Genomic DNA, 24,493 nt, shown 5'->3' on the forward strand with positions numbered 1-24,493 from the left:
CCATTGGCAGATTTTTCTACTTTTTTAAGCTAAAATTATCTTAAAATAGGAGAATATTGTCTAAAATTAAATACTTTTTCAGGTGATGTGTCTTATTTTAAGTGAAGTATTTTATTTAATTTGAAATGAGACACTTTGATTGTAAATAAAACAAATATTCTTGGTAAGATTTTGACTTTTTGCTGTGAAATGTTCATTCAGTAACATGTTCTCCCAACAGCTTTCCACATTCTGAAAGACACGACAATCCAGTTCACACTGGAGAAAGTTCCTGCTGATGAAGAAGACAGTCACTTTACATTGACCACTGAGGACCCCTGCAGGAGCTCAGGGTTACTGAGAATAGAGGGAAAGTTTGTCAACCCTGTTCAGGTAGGCACCGCAACATCACCATAGAAACCGTGGGCCTGTCTCAAAACACTCACAGGATTTACAGTGGTTTCAGCAGTCCTCTGGTCTGTAGATCCACGGATCAATCGGTGAACCACGCACTGCAAAAATTGAAAATCTGACCAAGAATATTGGTATTTTTTGCAGTGCAGCTACATTTCCCTGCCAACAGAGCTTCTTTCCTTTTACTGTTTGTTCCCTGTTTCCTGCACTTTGCTGTTGGTTCTTCTGGTGTTTTGAAAACCACCTGATTTTATCTCAAAGCACCTATAACCCTTTAAGACCAGTGCTATCTCTGCCGATACATTAGCGCTCGCATACTTTGGGATACCATATATCTGAATATGGTGACTGGTTCCTGAAAGCTGAGAAGTGTAACTCAGTTCCCCTACATGGTGGGTGCAAAGAAGGAGCTAGAAGAAGTAGGTTAGTCCCTTTCGTGGGAGAATGAACTGTACTGAGTCGCTTACTGAAAAGATTTGTTTATTTCACATTTCAACTGAATGCGGCAGTGAATCTGATTCACTCGTTACCTGTAAATAAAGTAGTTGATTACTAAAGGCAAAACATGATCTAAAATATATTACAGTGCATAGCATAACATTAAATAATTGAACAATTCTGTGAACAAATCTTTTGAGCAAATCTTTTTACTGAACAGGTTTTAGTGATTCAGTACGCCTAAAAGAACCGTTTTACCCATCAGGAGAAAGAGAAAATGTCCATCAGTTCCTGAAAGCTGAGAGGTTGCACTCACAGCCAAGTTGCTGTCATTACGGTAATGATTCGCCAGCTTCTAGCGACAGAGTGAATGGGGTTACCGTAATGACTAAACCATGGCAGGGATGTTTTCTCCTACTCCCAGCTCCTTCTTCACACCAGGTACACTGCAAAATATTTGCAGAATATTTGTCTTATTTGTAATCAGAATGTGTCATTTCTAGACTGCAAATGTCTTTACACCTGAGAAAGTAACTTGTTTTTAAACAATCTTGTTTCAAGCAAATTAATTCTCACTTTAAGTAGAAAAATCTACTAGTGCAACAATGTTTTTTTCTTATTACAAGCAAAACAATCTTGTTCCACTGGCAGAGTTTTCTACTTGAAGTGAAAATTTGCTTTATCTTATTTTAAGTGTAAAGAGATTTTTTTATGAATAGAAATTAGAATTTTGATGAGAAATGAGACAAATACTGAGCAAGATTTTGTTTTTTTGCAGTGTGCATCTTGTCAGGGTTTTCTGATTTCTGATAATTACAGTACTCAGTGTTGACGTTTGCCCGTCCGTCTGTCTGCAGGTGTTCCTGTGTAAGGCCGTTTACGAACAGGTCCTGCAGACCCTGGACAGTCTGTCTCTGATGGAGGAGCAGCGTGTCACGCCCAGTCAGCCACCCACGCCCCCTCCGCCTACACCTTCCTCCTCAAGACCTTATCGCTTCCCCGACCCCCACGGAGGGCTGTTTGCCAAGGACCCCCCCCACATCAGCCTGTCTCACTCGTTGCTGTCGTCCCCTCTGCAGTCCCACAAACCAGGCCTTCGCTCTCCGTCCTTCACTCAGGTAAAAGTCACCTTCCACGTGACGGAGCTGGAGGTCCAGCTCAGCGCCGACCTGACCCAGGGCTGCCAGGGCTTGGTCAGCCTGCGCTTCCATGACCTGGAGGGGGACTTTACCAAAGACCACCCCCACCTGTTGGAGGTCCAGCTGGCCCTGCGCTCTCTGCTGATGGAGGACCTCCTGGAGCAGAACCCTGAGTCCAAGCACAAGCATCTGATGGTGTCTCGCGGGGCTCCCAAGCCCTCCACCTTCAGTCCCAAGGAGTACCTCTCCCAGAGCTGCCCGTCTGCATCCAACGCCCTGAACCCGGACATGCCCCGCTCGCTGCCTGCCCACATGGAGGAGGCGCAGAACGTCTTCCAGCTGTATCAACGGCACCCCAGCACCCCTTCCGCTGGTAGTCGCAAATCCAAGAAGAACCCAGACTGTCCCAGCACCCCGCCGCCGTCCCCTACCCACAGAACCCCCTCCCCTCAGCCGGCCCCAGACTTTGACGACTCCTTGGTCCACATCAACGTGCTGCTGGTGGACCACAAGCACCCGGAGTTCAAAACGCGCTACGGCTGCTTGGGACGAAGTGTCGATGTGGATTTCAACTGCCTGGATGTTCTGATTACGCTGCAGACCTGGGTGGTCATCCTGGACTTCTTTGGGATCGGCTCCACCGCCAACAATCACGCACTGAGATGTCCCCCCATGTCGCCAGCAGATCGTCCGCCTGTGGCAGATCATCCGCCCTACGATCCAGACTACGTCGACGAGGAGGTCGCAGAGGTCGTCAACACTAAAATCGATCTGAAGGTAGGTCGCTAGAATCGGGGTGCAAGAACTCTCACCAACAATATTTGTCTTATTTCTAATCAAATTGTCTCAATTCCAGCCATAAAAATCTTTACACTTAAAATAAGACTTCAGCTGAAAAAGAAACTTGTTTTTAGACAATTTTTACTTGATTCAAGCAAATTTTCACTTGAAAAAAGCAGAGGAGCAAGATTTTTTGTTTTTTAATTATAAAAAAACACATGCCCCTATGGAACATTATCATACTTTTTTAAAGTGGAAACGTACTTGAAATCAGTGAAAATTGTCAACAAATAAGTAACTTTTTCAGTTGATGTCATATTTTAAGTGTATGGAGATTCTTTTATTACTTTAAATGGGAGGTTTTGATGAGAAATAAGACATTCTTCAGTTTGTGTGGATATAGCAGTGGTCAGCTGGGGATGTCTCCAGCTTCCCAGCCGTCCTGCTCGTACCCTGAAGGCAGTCGACACACACTGGATGGACGTTGGCACTGATCTGATCATGTAGCTGTTTATTTTCTCTCTCAGGTTCATTCCTTTTCTCTTGCCCTGAACAAAAAAGTCAACGAGCTGGCCCGAGCCAGTGTGTCCAAACTGTCTGCTCACCTGGAAATGTTGGGTGTGTATGACACAAAAATACATACATACCACTAAGACAACAACTTACTGAGAATATTTGTCTCATTTCTGATCACAATGTCTCATTTCAAGTCAGAATTTTTTATTTTACACTTGATCAATCACTTGTTTTTAGACAATCATCACTTGTCTCACAAAAATAAAACCAATGTGCCAGTGTGACAAGTGGGTTTTTTTTCTTATTAGAAGCAAAAAAATCTTGTTTCACTGGCAGATTTTTTCTTTTCTTTTCAGTGAAATTTGCTTAAAAAAGTAAAAATTGTCTAAAAACAAGTTACTTTTTCACATTTCAAGTGTGAAGAGATTTTATGATTAGAAACGAGATGTTCTGATTAGAAATTATTAGAAATTATTTCTGATTAAAAAATATTATTGGTAAGAATTGTTGTCGAAGTTGAATTTTTGCAGTATTGCTTGTACGACCGTCACTGAATATTTGATCCATTCCAGATGGGAACCTGGCGTTACAAGGAAGCTTAGGAAGTTTGTCCCTCAGTGATCTGACCCCTCATGGCGATCTCTACCGAGAGCGTTTCACCACGCAAGGAGGAGAGGCTCTCATCTTTAATATCTATAAGTAAGTAAAAACTCTAAACCCTACAATGTTTGACTTAATTCTAGTCACAATGTCTCATTTCCAGCCATAAAATATCTAAAACTCAGACGCATTACCTGAGAAATTATTGTTTTTGGACAATTTTCATGTGTTTGAAGCAAATTTTCACTTGAAGTAAATATTTTTGCTTGTAATTTAAAAAGAAAAACAACGTTTTAAGTGAAAATTAGCTTGAAACAAGTGAAAAATGGCTAAAAAACAGTTACTTTTTCAGGCGATGTCTTATTTTGAGTGTAAAGAGATTTAACTAGACCATTTTGATTAGAACTAATATTCTTAGTTCGATGTGCTGATGATGTGGGAGGACTGTCATGTATGGTCTTCTCCTTCACACAGGTTTGGACAACCAGATCTTTACCTGGCACGTGAATGTGACATCAAGGTGTCCCTCCAGATGGCGTCGGTGCAGTATGTCCACACCCAGCGTTTCCAGGCTGAGGTAGTGGCCTTCATCCAACACTTCACGCAGCTCCAGGATGTTCTCGGCAGGCAGAGAGCCGCGATGGAGGGCCAGGCTGTGAGTAGGCTCTGATACAGTCCACTGAAAGAATCACAATAGACCTCTTGTCCGGAGGACTCACTGTAGATCCTATCTCTGGAGACTTCATGTAGACCCTGTCTCTGTGGAACCACTGGAGACCCCGTCTCTGGAGACTTGACACTGAACCGTGAACTCTGGTCTTGTCAGGTGCTGGACCATCCTCAGCGGGCTTCAAGGGTTCTGCCTAGATATTGAGGCTGGAGCTCCAGTGATCGTCATCCCAGAGAGTTCTTGTTCCACGCGGGTCATCGTGGCCAACCTGGGCCAGCTGAGGGTCCACAATTGCTTCTTGCCTGCGGGGGCTCGTGGAACCTTCTCCGCCGAGACAAGGTAGAAAAACTCACCATGGCTCACGTCTTCTTCCCGTCTCTGGTGAGTCCCGTCTGTGGCTGTCAGCTGCTCTGTGCACGGACTCCCATAGTGAGCATCTCCTTTTTGCTTCTCTGAACGTGCTGCTCTGCCTGCAGTTTGGATGTGGATCATCTCAAATGATCCTGCTCTGTGTGTGTTCTGGTTGGATGTGAAGACCACTTCACCCTTTAACCCTTCAACACTGATGGTATCCCTGCTGATACATCGGTGCTTTGGAGTACCGTAATTACACAACTATCAGAAAGTTGACAACAGCCAAGTTGAGGTCATGTAATGGCTCGCAGCTTTCTGGCAACAGAGTGAATGGGATTATTGTAATGACAACAACATGGCTGTTCTCAACTTCCAGGATTCGTATTGATTCTAATTTCACACACTGACACTGAGTAACAATTTTCACTATTTTTCCAGGAATACAGGACAAATGTAAATACAACTAGAATAAACTTACACTGATAAACTCAATATCTTACTAAAATATTTGTCTTATTTCTTATCAAAATGTCTCATTCCTAACCATAAAATCACCTGCAGAAAACTATGTGGGAAAAAGTGTTTTTTCCATTTGCTTTTTTGTGTGAAAATTTGCAAATAAAAATATATTTTAAATATGCTTTTTCAGGTGATGTATTATTTAAGTATAAATAATAAGTATAATATATGATAGTATAGTATATTTTTTTTAACTATAAATTAGACACGTTGATTAGAATTAAGTCATTTTCTTTTTATGATTTTTTGAATAACAGTTCAAGTTTTCGACATGGAACGTTTAGATTGAACAACTTTCTAAACAATGAGTCAAACTGAAAAGACGTGATCCTAATGTCTAACTGTACGACTCCACCTGGTGTGTTCACCTGAGCTACTTAACAAACAGGAGCTCAGTGGACGGTCACACTCAGCTGCGACTCATCGTTCATTTAAAAGAGTCGTTCAAAAAGATGTGACTCGCTCACAAACGTCGCATCTTTAATAGGAACGTCATCGACCTCAGCGTGTCGTGTGTTTGTGTGGTTGGAAACACACACTCAGTAAGCAGTGTGTGTGTGTCTGTCTGTCGTGTCCTCACACAGGAGCGTGTGCAGAAAGCAGGGACAAACGCTGAGCCCGCCCCCACCCTGACATCCTCCACAGGCTTCACCATGGGACGAGCTCCGCCCAGAGACAGAGGGACGGCTCTGGAGGACGGGGCGGGGGGGTTCTCCTGCGCAGGTGAGCAGGGGGAAGGGTGCTCATGGAGATACATGGAGGGTACTGTCACATGAGCACATGACCTTTGTCAGACGAATACATGAACTTTATTTCACATCAACACGTGAGCATATGAACTCAGTCACATGAACTTTCTGACACATGAACACATGAGCTGTCATGTGAACTGTCTGGTGAACACATGAACTCTGTTGTCAAGTGCTGTGAATTGTGTCCTCAGAGGACCACGTGTGTCTTCTGGACTGTATCTCCGTGGACCTCCAGCAGATGGACATCTTCGCAGCCGAGCGTCTGCCCTGTGAGCTGTGGGACGGCACAAACCCGTCAGAGTTCCACGACCTGGTTTTCCCCTTCGTACTCTGTGCGTCGCACCGGAGAAAGTCTGCTGAAGGACTGCTGCCGCCTGCAGCTGAAGGTGGAGCGCAACCTGGACAAGTAGGACGGGTTTTATGCCCAGTTGCGTGCGTGCGTGCGTGCGTGCGTGCGTGCGTGCGTGCGTGCGTGCGTGCGTGCGTGCGTGCGTGCGTGTGTGTGTGTGTGTGTGTGTGAATGCGCAAAAACTCACTAAGTGAAAACTGTCGAAAAACAAGGTACTTTTCCTGTGATCTATTCCTGGTTTCAGTCAGTCAGCTGAGTCGTTCTGTCCGTCCTCAGGGAGCTCAGCCACGTTGTTCCGGACATGTCGGTCCACGGCAGCCTGTCGTCGGTCCACTGCTCTCTGGACCTGGAGCACTACCAGCTGATCCGGGGCCTCCTGGAGAACAACCTGGGAGAACCTGTGGAGGAGTTCCTGCGGCCCTACAACCTGCAGGACCCCAGCACCTACGTGAGATGGACGCCGACACGTGTTTCATGTTTGAATATGAGTCAGTCAGAGGTGAACGGTGCTGATAACAGGCTTTCTGCTCAGACTGTGTTGAGTGGAGACGTCTACACCAACCTGTCCTTCCTGGTAGACATGGTGGACGTCAGTCTGGATCTCATGGACAAACAGAAGTCTACTGATCACAAACGCTCACTGGCCAGGTTCGTTAGAAGTTTTTCAGACAGACGAGTTGTTGTGTTACAAGTTCTCTGACAGTTCAAATATAAACAGCGTTGAAGTAAGCAAGAAATGTTCAATTTAAAAATTTAATTACACACATTGAGCCGTTAATTTCTGATGGATGTTGTCTCCTGGAGCAGTGAAACCCCACTGACTTGGAAACAGCAAAGGGCCTCTGCATGTGTGCCAGCTGGTTTCCAGGCAACCAGTCACAGGTTGAATCTGGTTACCAGGCAACCGGCCAGTGGCTGAAGCTGGTTACCAGGCAACCGGCCATTGGCTGAAGCTGGTTACCAGGCAACCGGCCATTGGCTGAAGCTGGTTATCTGGCAACTGGTCAGTGGCTGAAGCTGGTTACCAGGCAACCGGCCAGTGGCTGAAGCTGGTTACCAGGCAACCGGCCAGTGGCTGAAGCTGGTTATCTGGCAACTGGTCAGTGGCTGAAGCTGGTTACCAGGCAACCGGCCAATTGCTGAAGCTGGTTATCTGGCAACTGGTCAGTGGCTGAAGCTGGTTACCTGGCGACCGGTCAGTGGCTGAATCTTGTTACCAGGCAACTGGTCAGTGGCTAACATGCTGTGCGTTTCTCAGGTTTAACTTCTTGAAGTCCAAGCTGCTCTATGAGAGCTTCTCCAACGCGTCCAAGTCTGTGAACCTGGTGTCTCACTCGCTGCTGGCGTATGACACCCGCTCCCCCAGCGGTTCCGACAGGAACAACGTGTTCAACTGCATCCTCCAGCCGTCCAAAACGGGCTCCAACCGGTGCAACGCTTGCAGCTGGAGCTGCACTACAGGTACCAGATTGTCACCCAGCCACGGACGGCGTCCTGACGCTGTCGCTCACAGGAGATCTGCTGCTCTGCCCTCCTGCAGGTCCACAAGGGACTCGTCCAGCTTCACTGTGGTCCTCAACAACCTCAGGGTGTTCCTCATCTTCGACTGGCTCCAGCTGGTGAGGGACTTCCTGCAGGTCCCCGTGGAGAAGCAGTCTGCTGCAGTGGAGACCAGTCAGTGCTGCTCCAGTAACACCAGCACCGACTCGACTGCCGCCGTCATGCCCAAGACGGTGAAGACCGGAGTGGTCACCAAGAGGTCCACGGTGCCTGTGAACCAGGACCGATACCTGGAGGTCAAGATCAACATCACAGGTCAGAGGAGATCAGTCACCGCTGCCAGCAGAGGACGCTGTCCACCTTCTGTCCTTACACCTTGTCCTCACTCATGAGTCACACCAAGGACTCATGAGAGCCATGAAGGACTCATGAGAAGTTGATGTCTGTGCTTCATCTTCAGGCACAGAGTTTGTGGTGGTGGAGGACTCGTCCTGCCTGGACACCAACGCCATCATCCTGAAAGGCACCACGGTCCTGACCTACAAACCCCGTCTGCTGGACCGGCCCTTCTCAGGCAGCCTGGCTGGAATCGAGGTGACGTCACTAACCTGAACGGCGTGGTCTACTTGACACTTCTTGTCAGTTATCAGCATCCAAGAACCCACCTTCAGAGTTTCTGAGGTTCTGCAGACGAGCCAGCGGAGCTCAGAACCTTCTCAGCTCACGTTCACACGTGTGTCTGCCCCTGCAGGTGTTCTCCTGCTGTCTGGGCAGCGAGCAGGAGACGGCGCTGTCCATCATTGACCCGGTCAACGTTCAGGTGGAGCTGTGTGGAAACCCCACGTACCAGAGCAGCTCCGGTCTGCTGGACGCCTTCAGTGTGGAGGACATCCCCCCCCTGCTGGAGGTCAGAGGTCAAATCAAACTGAGGGGCGAGACCTTCACGACCCACGCTGCACCTGTGCTCCACCTGCGTTGTGTCCTTCAGATCCAGTTTCCTGCTCTGGACATCCGTCTGTCCTACAACGACATCCAGCTCTTCCTGGCCATTGCCAAGTCCGTCCCTGCTGCCAGCACGCTGCCGACCTCCGACCTCCACACCGCTACCGCTCCTCCCTCCCGCACCACCACTACACCCAAAGACGGCTGTAGGAAGAAGAATGCACCCGCCACAGGTCTGGAGAAGGTTCTAGTGTTCACGTCAGCCATCAGGAGACTGTGGTCCAGATGTCACTGCTGCAAAAAATCCTACCAAGAATGTTTATCTCATTTCTAGTCAAAAAATCTCTTTACACTTAAAATAAGACATCAACGAAAAAAGTGACTTGTTTTTAGTGACATTTTTCACTTGTTCCAAGCAAATTTTCAATTGAAATACAAAAACTGAGCAATATTTTTTTGCTTGTAATATAAAAAAACACTTTTCTTCTTTTTATAAGTGAATTTGCTTGAACCAAGTGGGTTCTTATCTTTAAGCTAGATTAGAAATAAGACACATCGATTTGGTAAGATTTAGAATCTCTAGTGTGCAGATGAAGTCAAAATGAGATTCTTTATTGAACCGTACCGTAACACTGTTCAAAACTCCTCAGACACTCAGCTCATCCACCTGCAGAATCTGGGCTTCAGGAAGGACGACTGCAAACGAGCGCTGCTCCACTGTAAAGGTGATCACACATGCCGTCCCTATCCTCTGTTCGTTCACCACAATCATACCAAGAATATTTGACGTGTTTCTAATCAAAGGTCTCATTTTTCTTTAAAAAAATCTCTTTACACTTGCAGTAATACAAATCAAAGTAACTTGTTTATAGACAATTTTCACTTATCTTCACTTCACTTAAAAAAGTAGACAAATCTGCCAGTGGGACAAGTATTTTTCTTTTTGTTCCAATGGCAGATTTTTCAGTTTATTTCTTGTGAAAAATGTGCTTCCAACAAGTGAAAATGGTCTAAAAACAAGTAATTTTTTCCAGTAATGTATCATTTTTAGTGTAAAAAGATTTTAAGGCTGGAAATGAGACATTTTGACTAAAATTATTACAAATATTCTGAGTGAGATTTGCAGTTTGACCCATGTTATAACACACCGTGTCTTCTTCAGGCCAGTTGGACCAAGCTGCCACCTGGCTGCTGGAGAACGCCGACAACATGGCCACTCATCCCAGAGCGGGAGGAGAATTGGGTGCCCGCAGGCACTCAGCCGCTCTATCGGGGGTGGAGCTGAAGGCCGAGAGCATTTTGCATCTGCTTCATCGACGACTGTCTGGACTGTGACATCCCGCTGGCTGAGCTCACCTTCTCCAGTACGTATCCTCCCCCACTGCAGAAATTGAAAATCTGACCAAGAAGATTTGTCTCTCTAGTCATAAAATGTCTTTACACTTAATATAAAAACACATCACCTGAAAAAGTAACTTGTTTTCAGACATGTTTTCACTTGTTTCATGCAAATTATAAAAAAATTATTAAAAAAAATAAAATTATAAAAATCTGCCAGTGGAACAAGTGTTTTTTTTTTTGTTTGTTTTTTTAATATAAGCAAAAACATGGTGTTCCACTGGCATATTTGTTCACTTCAAGTGAAGATTTGCTTGAAACAAGTTAACATTTCTCCAAAAACAAGTTATATGCAGCTTATTTTCAGTGTTTTGCCACCAGTGATTGGCGTGTGGATCCAGCACTGCGACCTGTCTTCCTTTCTTTCAATCAAACCCTTTCACCACACTGCAGCTCAGTCGTGTTTGACTCAGGTAACAACACAATGCTGTGACGTCATTAACTGATGCCCCCTTCTCATTGGTTTGTTCAGGACTGAACGTCCTGCAGCGAATCGGATCCACACAGGAAGGAAACGCCTCCTTCAGTCTGTCCGGAGACTTCTACAACAGAGAGCTGTCAGGTCAGAGGTCACACAGTACATCCAGTATTCTGTTTACATCCACTACTTGGTTACTCTACTTGTAGATGAGTGAACTAACACTGTTTTTATTATATGATTGTAGTTTTCAGTCATTCACTTTAGTTTCTCTGTTTATTCTTCGTTTACTCTAATAATTGCCTGCCTGCCTGCCTGCCTGCCTGCCTGTCCCACCCTCTCTCTCTCCGTCTCTTTCTCAGGCTGGGAGCCCTTCATCGAGCCCTGGCCCTGCCTCCTGTCGTGGCAGCAGCAGGCTGCAGGTCGTCTCCATCCTCCTCGTGTGAAGCTCAGCGTGCGAGCGAAGCAGCGTCTGGACGTGAACATCACGTCTGTCCTGCTGGGTGAGTCACCGACCAATGCCGTCGTCTGACGGGAACGATTGAAGCTCAACGTTTTCACCTTTGTGTTACAGAACAGTACAACACCACCAAGAGCTCCTGGATCGCTGACTACTGCAACAAACAGGAAGTGACTCCCCAGGCCTCACCCCCCTTGTCCTGGATGGGCACGTCAGTGGACCCCCCCAGCTTAGGACACAGTGAGTCCCTGAGGACACAGCTGGAAGACTTCTGTCTCATTAGATTCCTCCATCCATCCATTTTCCATCCTCACAGACCAATTAACTGTGTTCATTCCTCCTTCGTCCTCATCCACAGGCTGTGAAACCAAAGTCAGTGTGTTTTATGGTTGTCGCTCTTTGGACCTGATGTGTCTCTTAGCTTCATTAGTTTCTTGACCCCATTGACTGATGGACAGTTTCTGTCTGGCAGTGTACAGAGGATGATGTCACAGTCGTAACTCGCAGTGACTGTTTCTTCTGTTTTTCCCAGCAGACATCAAACTGGGAGGGAAGAGGAGGCAGCCCTTTGTTCCGTACGCGCTCCACAACCAGACAGGATGCACCATGTGGTTTGCCACACTGACCACCACCCCCACAAGGTGGGTGGCGTTCACTGTCACTCTAAACAAGTGGAAATGTTACTTTTTCAGGTGAGGTGTCTGATTTTAAGTGTAAAGAGACTTTAAGACATTTAGATTAGAAATAAGACATAAAATATCTTGGGAAGATTTAGTGTTGTTGTAGGTATTGATGATCTGATTGGTCTGATCTATTGATGGTTTCATGCCTAGAAAGAGCACCACAGATGCAATATTTGCACTGAGGATGCTGATGGAGAAGTACAGAGAAGGTAGGAAGAAGCTGCATTGTGTTTTTTGTAGATTTAGAGAAGGCATATGACAGGGTGCCAAGAGAGGAATTGTGGTTTTGTATGAGGAAGTCAGGAGTGGCAGAGAAGTATGTTGGCTTGGTGCAGGACATGTATGACGGTAGTAGAACAGTGGTGAGGTGTGCTGTTGGAAGGACAGAAGACTTCAAGGTAGAGGTAGGACTGCATCAAGGATCGGCCCTGAGCCCCTTCTTGTTTGCTTTGGTTATGGATAGGTTGACAGATGAGGTCAGACAGGAGTCTCCCTGGACTATGATGTTTGCAGATGACATTGTGATCTGTAGTGAGAGTAGGCAGCAGTTGGAAGAGAACCTAGAAAGGTGGAGGTTTGCTCTAGAGAGAAGAGGAATGAAGGTCAGTCGTAGCCAGACAGAGTATATGTGCATAAATGAAAGGGAGGACCAGTGGAAAAGTGAGGTTACAGGGAGCAGAGGTGGTGAAGGTGCAGGAGTTTAAGTACTTAGGATCAACAGTGCAGAGTAGTGGAGACTGTGGAAGAGAAGTGAAGAATAGGGTGCAGGCAGGGTGGAACAGCTGGAGAAAAGTGTCAGGAGTGATTTGTGATAGAAGAGTTTCAGCTAAGGTGAAAGGAAAGGTTTACAGGACTGTGGTTAGACCAGCTATGATGTATGGTTTAGAGACACTAGTGATAGGCAGAAGACAGGAGGCAGAGCTGGAGGTGGCAGAGTTAAAGATGCTGAGATTCTCTTTAGGAGTGACCAGGATGGACAGGATTAGGAATGAGGTCATCAGAGGGACAACACAGACAGGAAGGTTAGGAGAAAAAGCTAGAGAGGCTAGATTGAGATGGTTTAGACATGTGCAGAGGAGGGACAGTGGATACATTGGTAGGAGAGTGTTAGAGATGGAGTTGCCAGGTAGGAGACAGAGAGGAAGGCCAAAGAGGAGGTTTATAGATGCAGTGAGGGAGGACATGGAGATAGTTGGAGTCCAAGTAGAGGATACAGAGAATAGGGAAAGATGGAAATCAATGATTCGCTGTGGCAACTCCTGAAGAGGGACAGAGCCGAAAGGAGAAGAAGAAGAAGAAGAAGTAGGTATCGATGATCTGACGGAAAGTGACTGTTCGCACTCTGGCTTCTAGTGTGAAAACTGTACGTCCTATGGACAAACCATTTTCTCCATGAGTGCCAGGAGCACTTCACCGTCATGCCGTTGTATATTCATGGGGGTATAGCGATATATGTGGCCACATCGATTTGTTCTGCTCGATATCCTGGAATCAGTGTATTACTATGGGAAAAATCAGCCAGTTTTTCAAGATTTTCTCTGAAACTATATTAACCTGACATATTGATAACAGTTGATTTCAATTCAATTCAATTCAATTTATTTGTATAGCCCAACATCACAATTTACAATTGTCTCGATGGACTTCCGCACATTGCTACACCCTCTGTCCTAAACCCTCAGTCAGGGTGAGGAAAAACTGCCCAAAAAACCCTTATAACAGGGGAAAAAGAGGCAGAAACCTCAGGGAGGACCACAGAAAGAGGGATCCCCCTCCCTGGGACGGACAGACCTGCAATAGGCGTTGCATGCACAGACAATGAACATATAAACAAACAGTGAGTCAGCTTGTGAAGTCTAGAAGGTCCAAGAATGCATGTGAGGCAGTTCAGAGTCCAACAGTATTTTTAGTCCATGTCTGCCCGGGGGGAGATGTCAGCTGGAGAAACTTTGGAGATGGGGAAGATGAGGAGGCAGTTCAGTAGATTATGGCGCTGGGGGTGGGTGTGTCGTGTAGCATCAGCGGGTCTAGCAGTTCTCCAGGTTGGGTGGCAGGCAGTGCAGGTTGGATGGCACCAGAACTCAGACAGAGAGAAGGGGTTAGGTATATGCTGCAGATGTTTATAGAACAAATATTTGAGGGGTGGGGGTGATGGTGAAGGGGAAACGGGGGAGAGAGAAAGAAAGGAGGTGGGAACCAGAAGAGGCTTAGTGCCAATGCTCAGTGCCACTGTTATGACTATGAGTTCCCCCGGCAGTCTTGAGCTATGGCAGCATAACTAACTAAGGGCTGGTTCAAGGGCTGGTTTAAGTTGACCCTGAGCCAGCCCTAACTTAAACTTAAGCTAACCTAAGCTTTGTCAAACAGGAAAGTCTTAAGTCTATTCTTAAATAAAGAAAGTGTGTCAGGCCCCCCGGACCCAAAGTGGAAGGTGGTTCCAAAGGATGGGAACCTGATAGCTGAATGCTCTGCCACCCACTGTGGTTTTGGATATTCTGGGTACAACAAGCAGTTCTAGATTTTGGGAGCGTAATGGTCTATTTGGATGATAAGGTACTATGAGATTTTTGAGGTATGAGGGACCCTCACCATTCAGGGCATTAAAGGTAAGGAGAAGAATTTTGAAATCTATTCTGTATTTAACTGGGAGCCAGTGTAAAGAGGCTAGTACAGGGGATATGTGGTCCCTTTTTCGGGTTCCTGTCAGATCTTTCCCCATGAAACTGTATATTTCACATAATTTTCTGACCAACGTGTCATTTGTTGTTTGTATGTTGTTGTGTAACATGAAACGAGTGATGACCGGAGGTGACGTCAGACCTCAGGAGTTGCTGCTATAGGTGAACAGAGGCTCCTGTAGAATGTTCCATGAGCTTTGGTCTCCGTTCCCATGTGTCCCTCAGGGTGGCGCTGTCCCACAGCAGCAGTGCAGACTCCATCTCTGATGGTCCTAGCATTGATGACACTCACAACATCAGTCAGTGGAGGGAGGTGCTGCCTGGCAAAGAGATTCCCTTCGAGTTTGAAGCTCGGGAGAAACTTCGCCACCGGTAATGTTCTGTGTCTGTGTTCTGTAAAACTGAATGAAACAGGAAGTGGGAGTTTTCTTTATACGTCGGTGGTATGTTGATGAATCACTACGGAAGCTAAAATCTGAAATGGCTGCTGATGGTCAACGATCTCTGCAGACACACTCACGAGCTGAAGCTGCACCAACTGCTGGTCAGAGTCTGTGGATGGGAGCAGGTCAAACCTGTGTCTGTGGACAAAGTGGGAATCTTCTTCCGATACGCAGCTCCGGACAGAAACAACTCCTCCAACACTGTGAGCACAAGGCACCAGTATCCACCAACGTACACCAGTATACACCATTGCACACAACGGACAATGTACACCAACAATACACCAATATACATCAATGTACACCGACATACACCAACATAACACCAATATACACCAACTGTACACCAATATACACCAACTGTACACCAATATACACACCAACATAATCAATGTACACCGACATAACACCAATATACACCAACCTACACCAACTGTACACCAACATAACACCAATGTACACCAACATAACACCAATATACACCAATGTACACCGACATACACCAACATAACACCAATATACACCAACCTACACCAATATACACCAACTGTACACCAACATAACACCAATATACACCAACCTACACCAATATACACCAACTGTACACCAACATAACACCAATATACACCAACAGTACACCAACATAACACCAATATACACCAACTGTACACCAACATAACACCAATATACACACCAATATACACCAACATAACACCAATATACACACCAACATAACACCAATGTACACCAACATAACATCAATATATACCAATGTACACCAACATAACACCAATATACACCAACTGTACACCAACATACACACCAATATACACCAACATAATACCAACAACACACCAACAACACAATACCACCAATATACACCAACTGTACACCAACATGACACCAATATACACCAACTGTATATCAACATACTGTACACCAACATACACCAATGTACGCCAACGTATGTTGAAGGTATTGGGTTCAGCTGTGTGACAGCTTGTGTTGAGATGACTTGTGACGATGCGCTTCTCCTCCTCAGGTTGGCAGTCCAATCAGCCGCACCAACATCATCCACCCACACGTCTACGTACGTCTGTGTTTCAGCATCGGAACAGTAAAACCCCTTAGAAACCGCCAGACGTCAGCAGAAACTGACACTAAGACAATGAGGGGAATGTGAATGATATAAAGAGCAGACTAGTCTCTCTGACTGACATTATTATATTTTGATAAATGTTTTCGATGTTCACTGAAAAAAATCTAAATCTTTCTAAGAATATTTGTCTTATTTTTAATCAAAATATCTTATATTTCTATTGAAAAAAAAAATTCACTTACAGTAGACAAATATACTAACCCATTTTGAGTTTCTGTGTAATTCTTCAGGGTGTTGTGATGTTTGACAGGAAGCGGCTCTGAATTCTTGTGTGTGAATGCTCTCCGCAGTTCTCTGCTCTCCCGCCGGTCAGAGTGGTCTTCTCCATCACGATGGAGGGCAGCGCCAGGAAGGTCATCACAGTTCGCTCTGCCCTCATGGTGAAGAACCGTCTGGACGTTGCCATGGAGATCAGGCTGGACAGCCCTTCGGCTCCAGACAGTGAGTCACAGTTTACGACTGAATATTGTGCGTTGAATTCATGTTCTTATCTGGTGAACTGAGCAGAGGATGTTTGTGTGTGAGTGGCCGAACATCAGTTGCGTCTACCTAGAACATTTTCAACCAAAAATGGATCCTTTGATCCATTTGCAATAAAAAATGTTCCGCAGTACTTTTTGGAATCGGTTTGTTTCATGAATTTTTATTTTATTTATAATAAATGTAACAGTGGTGAAACGGTTTGTTTCAGTGTTTGAACACTGAAACATCCATTCATTCATTCATTTATTCACACATTACAGAATATGTAACATGAGTTTTAACCCTTAACACAACAGTATCTCTCATACATTGGTGCTAGCATACTTTATGTAAGGACCGTAATTATGTCACTATCAGTGACAGATGACAGACCAGAGAACAGTTCCTGAAAGCTGAAAACTGTCACTCGGTTCCTCTATCTGGTGTGAAGAAGAAGAAAATGTCGATCAGTCATTACGGTAATCCTATTCTCTGTCTCCATAATCTGGTTAGTCATTACCGTGATGACGGCAACACGGCTGTGAAGAAGATATTTTACTTGAAACATGCAAACACACCTGAAACTTGTCCTCTACCTCTGTCCTAGGTAGGATGGGTATGAATTTGACCCATCCTACCTACATATGGTGTACACACACACACACACACACTTTCAACTTTCAGGAACCGTCCCTTCTAGCTCCTTCTTCACACCAGGTAGAGGAATTGAGTGACACTTCTCAGCTTTCTGATAGCACAAATAGTCGTGTAATAACGGTGCTCCATAGGACGCTAGTACCAAAGTAATGATAGTGATAGCGTCGGTGCTAACCACAGAAACAGGTTAGTCCACTAACTGTTGAGTATTTTGCTGACTTGTGTCTCCAGTCGTGTGACAGATGAAATGGCGTGGTGTGTTCTCCAACAGAACCCGTGGTGCTGCCTCCCATCCTGCCGGGACAATCCCTGGCGGTTCCTCTCCACCTGACGTCCTGGCGGCTGCAGGCGCGGCCCAAAGGTCTGGGTCTGTTCTTCTGTAAGGTTCCCATCCACTGGACCAGCGTAGAGCGGCCTGGAGAGGTCTGCAGCAGTAAACGGGAGTGTCAGTCCGCGGACTTTGAGGACAACGTGAAGCGTAACTTCAGGTAGGTGCGGTGGGCATCAGTTCTCCGGACGTGTTCTCCAGGACTCACATGTCCTGTTGGCTCAGGTTCTGTGTGGTCACCAAGAAGGAGAAGTACCCTGAGCAGCAGCCTGCAAAGAGGGTTTCTGGCAGCACGCAGCAGATCTACCGGCAGCCGGGCCACACCGTGTACCTGCTGCCCACCATGGTGCTGGCTAACCTGCTGCCCTGCGACCTCAACTACTACATCAAGGGGACGTCCATCAAAGGCTCGCTGAAGCCCGGGAAGGAGGCGGTGCTGCACGCGGTGGACACGTCGCAGAACACAGAGCTCGGTCGGGACTTCTCTTCTCTCCTGGTGCTCGTTGTCACCGCTGCTTCTGGCGTTCACTCCCTTGTGTTTCAGGAGTTCTTCTGGAGAACTTTGCCGTGTGCAAGGAGCTGCTGATCCCTCCAGGAACGCAGAACTACGTGGTGCGCATGAGGCTGTACGACACCAACAGGCGACTGCTCTGTCTCACCATCCGGATTGTCCTGCGGGCACAGGGGGCGCTGAAGATCCTCATCTCTGCCCCCTACTGGCTCGTCAACAAGACTGGTAACAGATGCACAAATTCAACATCTTACTGAGAATATTTGTCTTATTTCTAGTCTAGTCTATTTTTAAATTCTAACTTTACTCTGACAATACATGCTTTTTTATATTTCAAAGGTTGATATTGTTTGTAATTCTAATGTTTTGGTTAATAAAGTGTGGTTTTCATATAAACCTCTGTAGCTTTCTCATCACATCTCACATGTGCTATTAATTGTCCTTGTTTTGTTTTTTTCTCTGGAAATATTATGTATGTGAAATAGAGAAAGATGGTCTTTTTTTATTATTACAAGCAAAAAATCTTGTTCCTCTGGCAGATTTTTTATTTCAAGTGAAAATTTGCTTGAAACAAGTGCAAATGTCTAAAAACAAGTTACTTTTTTAGTGGTGTCTTACTTGAATTGTACGAGATTTTATGACTAGAAATGGGTCATTTTGATGAACTATGAGACAAATATGTCTTGGTCCATCTTGAAAAGATCTTGAGAAGACCTCCCTTGTGTTTCAGGTCTTCCGTTAATCTTCCGCCAGGACAACACCAAGGCGGACGCGTCAGGGCAGTTTGAGGAGCACGAGTTGGCCCGGAGCCTCAGTCCTCTGCTCTTCTGCTACACTGACAAGGAGCAGCCGGCCATGTACGTGGGTTTGATTCGTCACGTTGACTGTCACGTTAACCTGCCCAGGAGAAGTTTTAACAGGATCTTTAACATGATTTCACTTTTTGTCGTCAGGTGTACGATGCGCATCGGGAAGGGGATTCACCCCGATGGCGTTCCAGGCTGGTGCCAGGGCTTCTCCCTGGACGGAGGGAGCGGAGTACGTGCGGTGAAGGTCATTCAGCCCGGGAACCGACCTGGACTCATCTACAACATAGGTACAGATTGGAGCAGTGGAGATCCTCAGTCTCGTATCATATTAGAAATGAAATACAAATAATTTCCAAGTGCAAGAATCCTCAAGGAAATAATCCAGATTATCCCAGTTTTCACGAGTATTCAAAATATGGAGTGAAACAAGGAAAATCCAGGTTTTATGTGAACAGGCATCATGCCCTTTGATTTGAAACATGCCACCGCCTGGTTCAGGTCTTTGGCTGGTTTTGATGACAAGCAGATTGAAGGACTTTTCCACACTTCATCAAGGTTTGTTTTTGGCTAAAATAAACAGGGCTGCAGCTATCGAATATTTTTGTAATTGAGTATTGGACAGAAAATTCCATTGATTGAGAGAGTAATTGGATAAAACATAGTTGTGACATCATCGCCTAATTTGCATATAATTGTTATGGATGTGGTAGGAGAGAAGAATAACAAGGTGTGGAGATGAAATCTGAGCGAAAATCAACAGAAATGTACATGCAGAAATGTTCTGCCAACGGACTTTCTTCTTTGTAACGAGCTTTGGGATGGGGGAGGACGTCAGTGCTCAGAACAGGAAAGAGAACTGTGGAGCAATACGTGCTGTTGACGCTGTGACTTGCCACCAGAAAAGTTTCCTATAACACCAGAAAAGTCAGTAGTTGCTTTTATGAAAAAATATCGTTGGAGGGCTCTGAAAAGTTGATGAATGTAGCGACAAAATCGCTAAGGTGGCAACACTGCTTCCTGCTCCTTCAATCAAATGCCTCAAGTCTGCTACCTCCTTTCTCTGTCTTCCCGTGCGAAGGTGATATTAGGGCGTTACGCCGCATTAAAACTAATCTGTGCGGTCCTTTGAGCTTTATGATTAAATAAATAATTCCTCGAGGCAGAGAACTAAAAATAACTGGATGATTTTTTTGTAGGGTGGGTAATTGAATTACCCAAATTGTTTCACCCCTAAAAATGAATCAGACCTTATTAACAGACATCACCCCTTCAATCCTTAGAAGTCGTTCTTTATGCAGACGCATTCAACGTGTTCACAAACATACATTAATTCATCTTCTCCTGCTGGTGGGTTGCGGGTGTGCTGGAGCCGATCCCAGCTGTCAACAGCGAGCAACACGCTGCAGCTCAGACCCCGCTGTGAATTGGACAAAAAGTTGTGGTGAACGGCTCACTGACGTTTCAGCTGAACGTCTCGTTGCTGACGACACATTAACGCTTTGTGTTCCTTCTTGTATCAACACAGGCATCAGTGTGCGGAATGGGAAAGGACGCTACCGGGACACTCACATCGTGACCTTTGCCCCCCGCTTCCTGCTGGACAATCGCTCCTCGCACAAACTGGCCTTTGCTCAGAGAGAGTTTGCAAGAGGAAAAGTGAGAGACACACACACACACACACACTCAGTGTAACAGCAGGACTCAGTGGGCGGGTTGATTTGTGTCAGGGGACCTCCAACCCAGAGGGTTACATCTCCACCCTGCCAGGCTCCAGCGTCGTCTTCCACTGGCCCAGAAACGACTACGACCAGCTGCTTTGTGTTCGACTCCTGGACACACCCAACTGCACCTGGTCCGGAGGCTTTGAGGTCAACAAGCTCAAGTCATTCCACGTCAACATGAGGTGAGTCACACAATCCTCTGGCTGACACTGACACTGACTCACACAGTCCTCTGTGTAACAGATTTACTCTGATTCACTCCCACACTGACACACACTGATTCACACTGACAAACGGATCACACTGGGCCTGACTCACTGATTCTGAGTTTTACTATTTGACTCACACTGACACTGATTCACAATGATTCACATTCACATTCGCACTGACTTACACTGACTCACTCTGACATACCCTGACACCAATTGACTCACACTGAATCAAACAACCACGTGCAGATCCCCTCAAGTTGAGTTGGAGCCTCTTGAAACGTCCCAGAGGTGTGTGAGTGGATGTTTGTGGTTTGTGCAGAGACACTCTGGGGAAGTGTTTCTTCCTGCGGACAGAGATCACCCTGAAGGGCGCCACCTACCAGATCTCCTTCACCGACAGCCATCAGTTGCCTCCGCCGTTCCGCATAGACAACAACTCTGAGGTAGAACGCCACTTCCACAGCTGCGACTGACCAGCCCACACCGAGGAGTCTTTCTGACATCATCACATCTTCTCAAACGTGCAGGTTCCGCTGCAGTTCTGGCAGCATGGGGTGGTGGACATCCGGCTGCACACCGAGGTGAAGGCGGGTTCGCTTCTGGACTACGCCTGTGACGAGCCCACGCTGCCGCCGTACCTCACGCTGACGGTGAAGGGAGCCGGGTCGTCAGAGGTCACGGCAGACATGAACTTCTTCAGGGAATACAACAAACTTACTTACGAGAACTTCATCTACATCGCTGCCACGCACACCTTCTCACAGTACGACCTCCTCCAACCTCCCACTGTGTGTGTTGTGTGTATGTGCGACTGTCTGTGTGACTGAGTGTGCACAAGAATAAATGTATGAGTGAGTGAGAGCGTGTGTGGTTTTTGTGCGTGTATTATAATAACAAATACACAAACACATCTGACCTGAGGTGTTTGTGTCCTAATAATGTGAAAATGTTTCCACATGCCTCCATCAAATCGTTCTCTGCTGTGGCAGAAACCGTTTGTACAATAAGAAAAGTGTGTTACGTTGTTGGTGCAGGAGTTTGGAGAAGAAGAAGAAGCGTCTGGTGGCGTCCACTGAGCTTGTTCTGGACGTGGATACAAAGACACAGCGGGTCGTCCTGAAGAAGAAGGTACAGACGAGCACCAGGAGGACCTTTGGTTCAGTCACAGAACACGTCTCTGCTCACACCCCGTTCTTCTTCTACTGCGCCACAAACGCACAGGAGCATAGCTTTTCAAACACTGTATTTGTCCATCAGCACAAAACTCAAAGTTACAAAAGTCACAATCTTATTAAAAATTGTCTTATTTCGACTCAAAATGTCTAATTTCTGACAAAATAACTTTGACATTTTTCACTTGTTTCAAGTACATTTTAAAAAGAATAAGAATAAGAAAAAGTGGAAAAATGTCAAAATAATTTACCTTTGTAGGTGATGTGGTGTTTAGGTGACTAAAAATAAGACATTTTGACGAGAAAGACAACAAATATCGTTGGTGCAAATGTCACCCAGCTGTGTGAGGGTCTGACACAACGTTCACACTCGAGCTGTGTGACTCGAGTGACCTCCTGAGAACTGCTCCGTGTGGTCAGAAGAAGACTCAGCCTTTGTGTCGGTGTTAGGAGCCAGGGAAACGCTCGCAGCTGTGGAGGATGACCGGCGGAGGCATGTTGTGTCACGAGGGCTCGTCACCGCCACAGAGCAAACCGGCTCAGCCACGGCCTCTGGAGTCCTCTTTGGTCCTGGACATCGCTGGGCTGGCAGCTGTGAGCGACAACAGGTGAGTTCTGTCACTGAAAATACAACCAAGACAATTCTTACTGAGAGTATTTGTCTTATTTCTAAATGTCGATACAATGTCTTTAAAATTACAAAAAAATTCTGGTTAAATAAGGAATAAAACACATTTCCTGAAAAAGTAAATTGTATTTAGACGATTTTCACTTGTTTCAAGCTAATTTTCACTTGAGAAATGAGAAATGTGTAAAAACAAGTTACTTTTTTCAGGTGATCCGTCCACATATTTTAAGTGTATGACTGGAAATGAGACAACTATTCATAGTAAGATGTTGATTTTGTGCAGTGAGGTGTCTGGACGGAGGAGGACAGGCTCTAATGTTCTGTCCATCTCGTTGTTCTCTCAGTTTTGAGCCGTTGATGCTGAGGAGGCCTGACTCCCGCCGCAGCACCACCCAGACCTGGTACTTCAGTTCAGGGAAGCTGACCTGCGGTCTGCCACGGCTGGTGGTCCAGGTGGGAACGCCACACATCAAAAAACAAAAACAACAAAAAACATTTTCCTACTTTTTAAGTGAAAATTAGCTTGAAAGTGTCTAAAAACAAGTCACCTTTTTCACTCAGTCATTTTTTATTTTACATGAAAAGAGATTTTTAGATAGAAATGAGACGTTTTTATTAGAAATAACACAAGTATTCTTAGTAATACTTTGAATTTTTGCAGACATGTGAGGGTAAACCCTGATGTGACCTGTTCCTCTCAGGTGAAGGAGGGGGTGTCGGGGCTGTACGACGGAGCAGAGGTGGTCCTGGGACCAGATTCTGGACTGATGGAGCCCGGTCCAGAGCAGCAGTTTGTCAACCAGAAGATGAGACCTGGTTCTGGGGTTCTGTCCGTCCAGGTGCTGCCTGATGGACCCACACGTGTCCTGCAGGTCAGAACATCATATGAGTGTCTCCTCCAGAAGTGTTCCTGTTCTAACGTTCTGATTGGTTGTTTTATAATTGTATGTATTTGTGGAATAGAACTTTAGACTCTAGAATCATTTTCCGCTCGTTTCACTGCACGTAGATCAGCGACTTCAACCAGAGGAGGATGATCCGCAGCTCGTCCAGCTCCGACGGCAGGGGGGTGGAGCCTGAACAGGAACGGAGCAAAGCTGACGGCAACGGGGTGGAGCTTGAGCAGGAGCTAGAGGTACAAAGCACTTTGACAAGAGTAAACAGCAAACATGTACGTCCTCTGTGGAACACTGACTCACTCTGACTCTATGACACTGACCCACACTGACCCACACTGACCCACACTGACTCACACTGACGCACACTGACTCGCACTGACTCGCACTGACTCGCACTGACTCGCACTGACTCGCACTGACGCGCACTGACGCGCACTGACGCGCACTGACTAGCACTGACTAGCACCTGACTAGCACTGACTAGCACTGACTAGCACTGACTAGCACTGACTCACACAGACCCACACTGACCCACACAGAATCACACTGAATCACACTGAGTAGCACTGACTAGCACTGACTCACACAGACCCACACTGACTCACACTGACTAGCACTGACCCACACTGAATCACACTGACTAGCTCTGACTCACACTGACCCACATTTGACCCACACTGACTCATGCCGTGACATCACTGGTTCCAGGTGCTGGTGAACCTGGATGAAGGTGTGGGTGTGTCTCTGGTCAGCAAAGTTCCTGAGGAGCTTGTGTTCGCCACTCTGTCAGGGATCGATGTCCACTTCACCCGCACCGCTGCCAACGAGGTGCTGGAGGTCAACATCGACAACATCCAGGTGGGTCAAAGGTCAAACTGAGGTCACTTCTCTCTTTCTTTCCTG

The 24,493-nt window shown here is 46.1% G+C and overlaps 1 protein-coding gene across 1 annotated transcript in view; it reads left to right on the forward strand.

The window, feature by feature from the left end:
* Nucleotides 1-220: 220 nt before the first annotated feature.
* The window catches only part of LOC144739084 (intermembrane lipid transfer protein VPS13D-like), a gene marked incomplete at its 5' end in the record, with an annotated part of 28,897 nt that continues 4,624 nt past the window's right edge, over nucleotides 221-24,493 (forward strand). Inside the window, 45 exon segments of the mRNA XM_078622081.1 lie at nucleotides 221-372; nucleotides 1,689-2,747; nucleotides 3,278-3,368; nucleotides 3,839-3,965; nucleotides 4,341-4,521; nucleotides 4,693-4,728; nucleotides 4,730-4,862; nucleotides 4,865-4,917; nucleotides 5,994-6,132; nucleotides 6,353-6,480; nucleotides 6,482-6,567; nucleotides 6,787-6,958; nucleotides 7,043-7,158; nucleotides 7,769-7,946; nucleotides 7,949-7,971; nucleotides 8,051-8,325; nucleotides 8,471-8,604; nucleotides 8,762-8,917; nucleotides 8,999-9,185; nucleotides 9,603-9,677; nucleotides 10,115-10,251; nucleotides 10,253-10,316; nucleotides 10,823-10,912; nucleotides 11,131-11,271; nucleotides 11,343-11,468; nucleotides 11,761-11,869; nucleotides 14,815-14,961; nucleotides 15,100-15,235; nucleotides 16,075-16,122; nucleotides 16,482-16,632; nucleotides 17,582-17,798; nucleotides 17,864-18,111; nucleotides 18,183-18,374; nucleotides 18,880-19,006; nucleotides 19,103-19,245; nucleotides 20,484-20,614; nucleotides 20,686-20,861; nucleotides 21,211-21,334; nucleotides 21,419-21,654; nucleotides 21,926-22,019; nucleotides 22,514-22,671; nucleotides 23,036-23,144; nucleotides 23,393-23,563; nucleotides 23,701-23,826; nucleotides 24,299-24,448. Coding sequence (XP_078478207.1) covers nucleotides 221-372; nucleotides 1,689-2,747; nucleotides 3,278-3,368; nucleotides 3,839-3,965; nucleotides 4,341-4,521; nucleotides 4,693-4,728; nucleotides 4,730-4,862; nucleotides 4,865-4,917; nucleotides 5,994-6,132; nucleotides 6,353-6,480; nucleotides 6,482-6,567; nucleotides 6,787-6,958; nucleotides 7,043-7,158; nucleotides 7,769-7,946; nucleotides 7,949-7,971; nucleotides 8,051-8,325; nucleotides 8,471-8,604; nucleotides 8,762-8,917; nucleotides 8,999-9,185; nucleotides 9,603-9,677; nucleotides 10,115-10,251; nucleotides 10,253-10,316; nucleotides 10,823-10,912; nucleotides 11,131-11,271; nucleotides 11,343-11,468; nucleotides 11,761-11,869; nucleotides 14,815-14,961; nucleotides 15,100-15,235; nucleotides 16,075-16,122; nucleotides 16,482-16,632; nucleotides 17,582-17,798; nucleotides 17,864-18,111; nucleotides 18,183-18,374; nucleotides 18,880-19,006; nucleotides 19,103-19,245; nucleotides 20,484-20,614; nucleotides 20,686-20,861; nucleotides 21,211-21,334; nucleotides 21,419-21,654; nucleotides 21,926-22,019; nucleotides 22,514-22,671; nucleotides 23,036-23,144; nucleotides 23,393-23,563; nucleotides 23,701-23,826; nucleotides 24,299-24,448 — 7,052 coding nt within the window.

This window comes from Lampetra planeri, unplaced genomic scaffold (assembly GCF_965212315.1).
Source record: "Lampetra planeri unplaced genomic scaffold, kcLamPlan1.2.h2 scaffold_1295, whole genome shotgun sequence".
Lineage (NCBI taxonomy): Eukaryota > Metazoa > Chordata > Hyperoartia > Petromyzontiformes > Petromyzontidae > Lampetra > Lampetra planeri.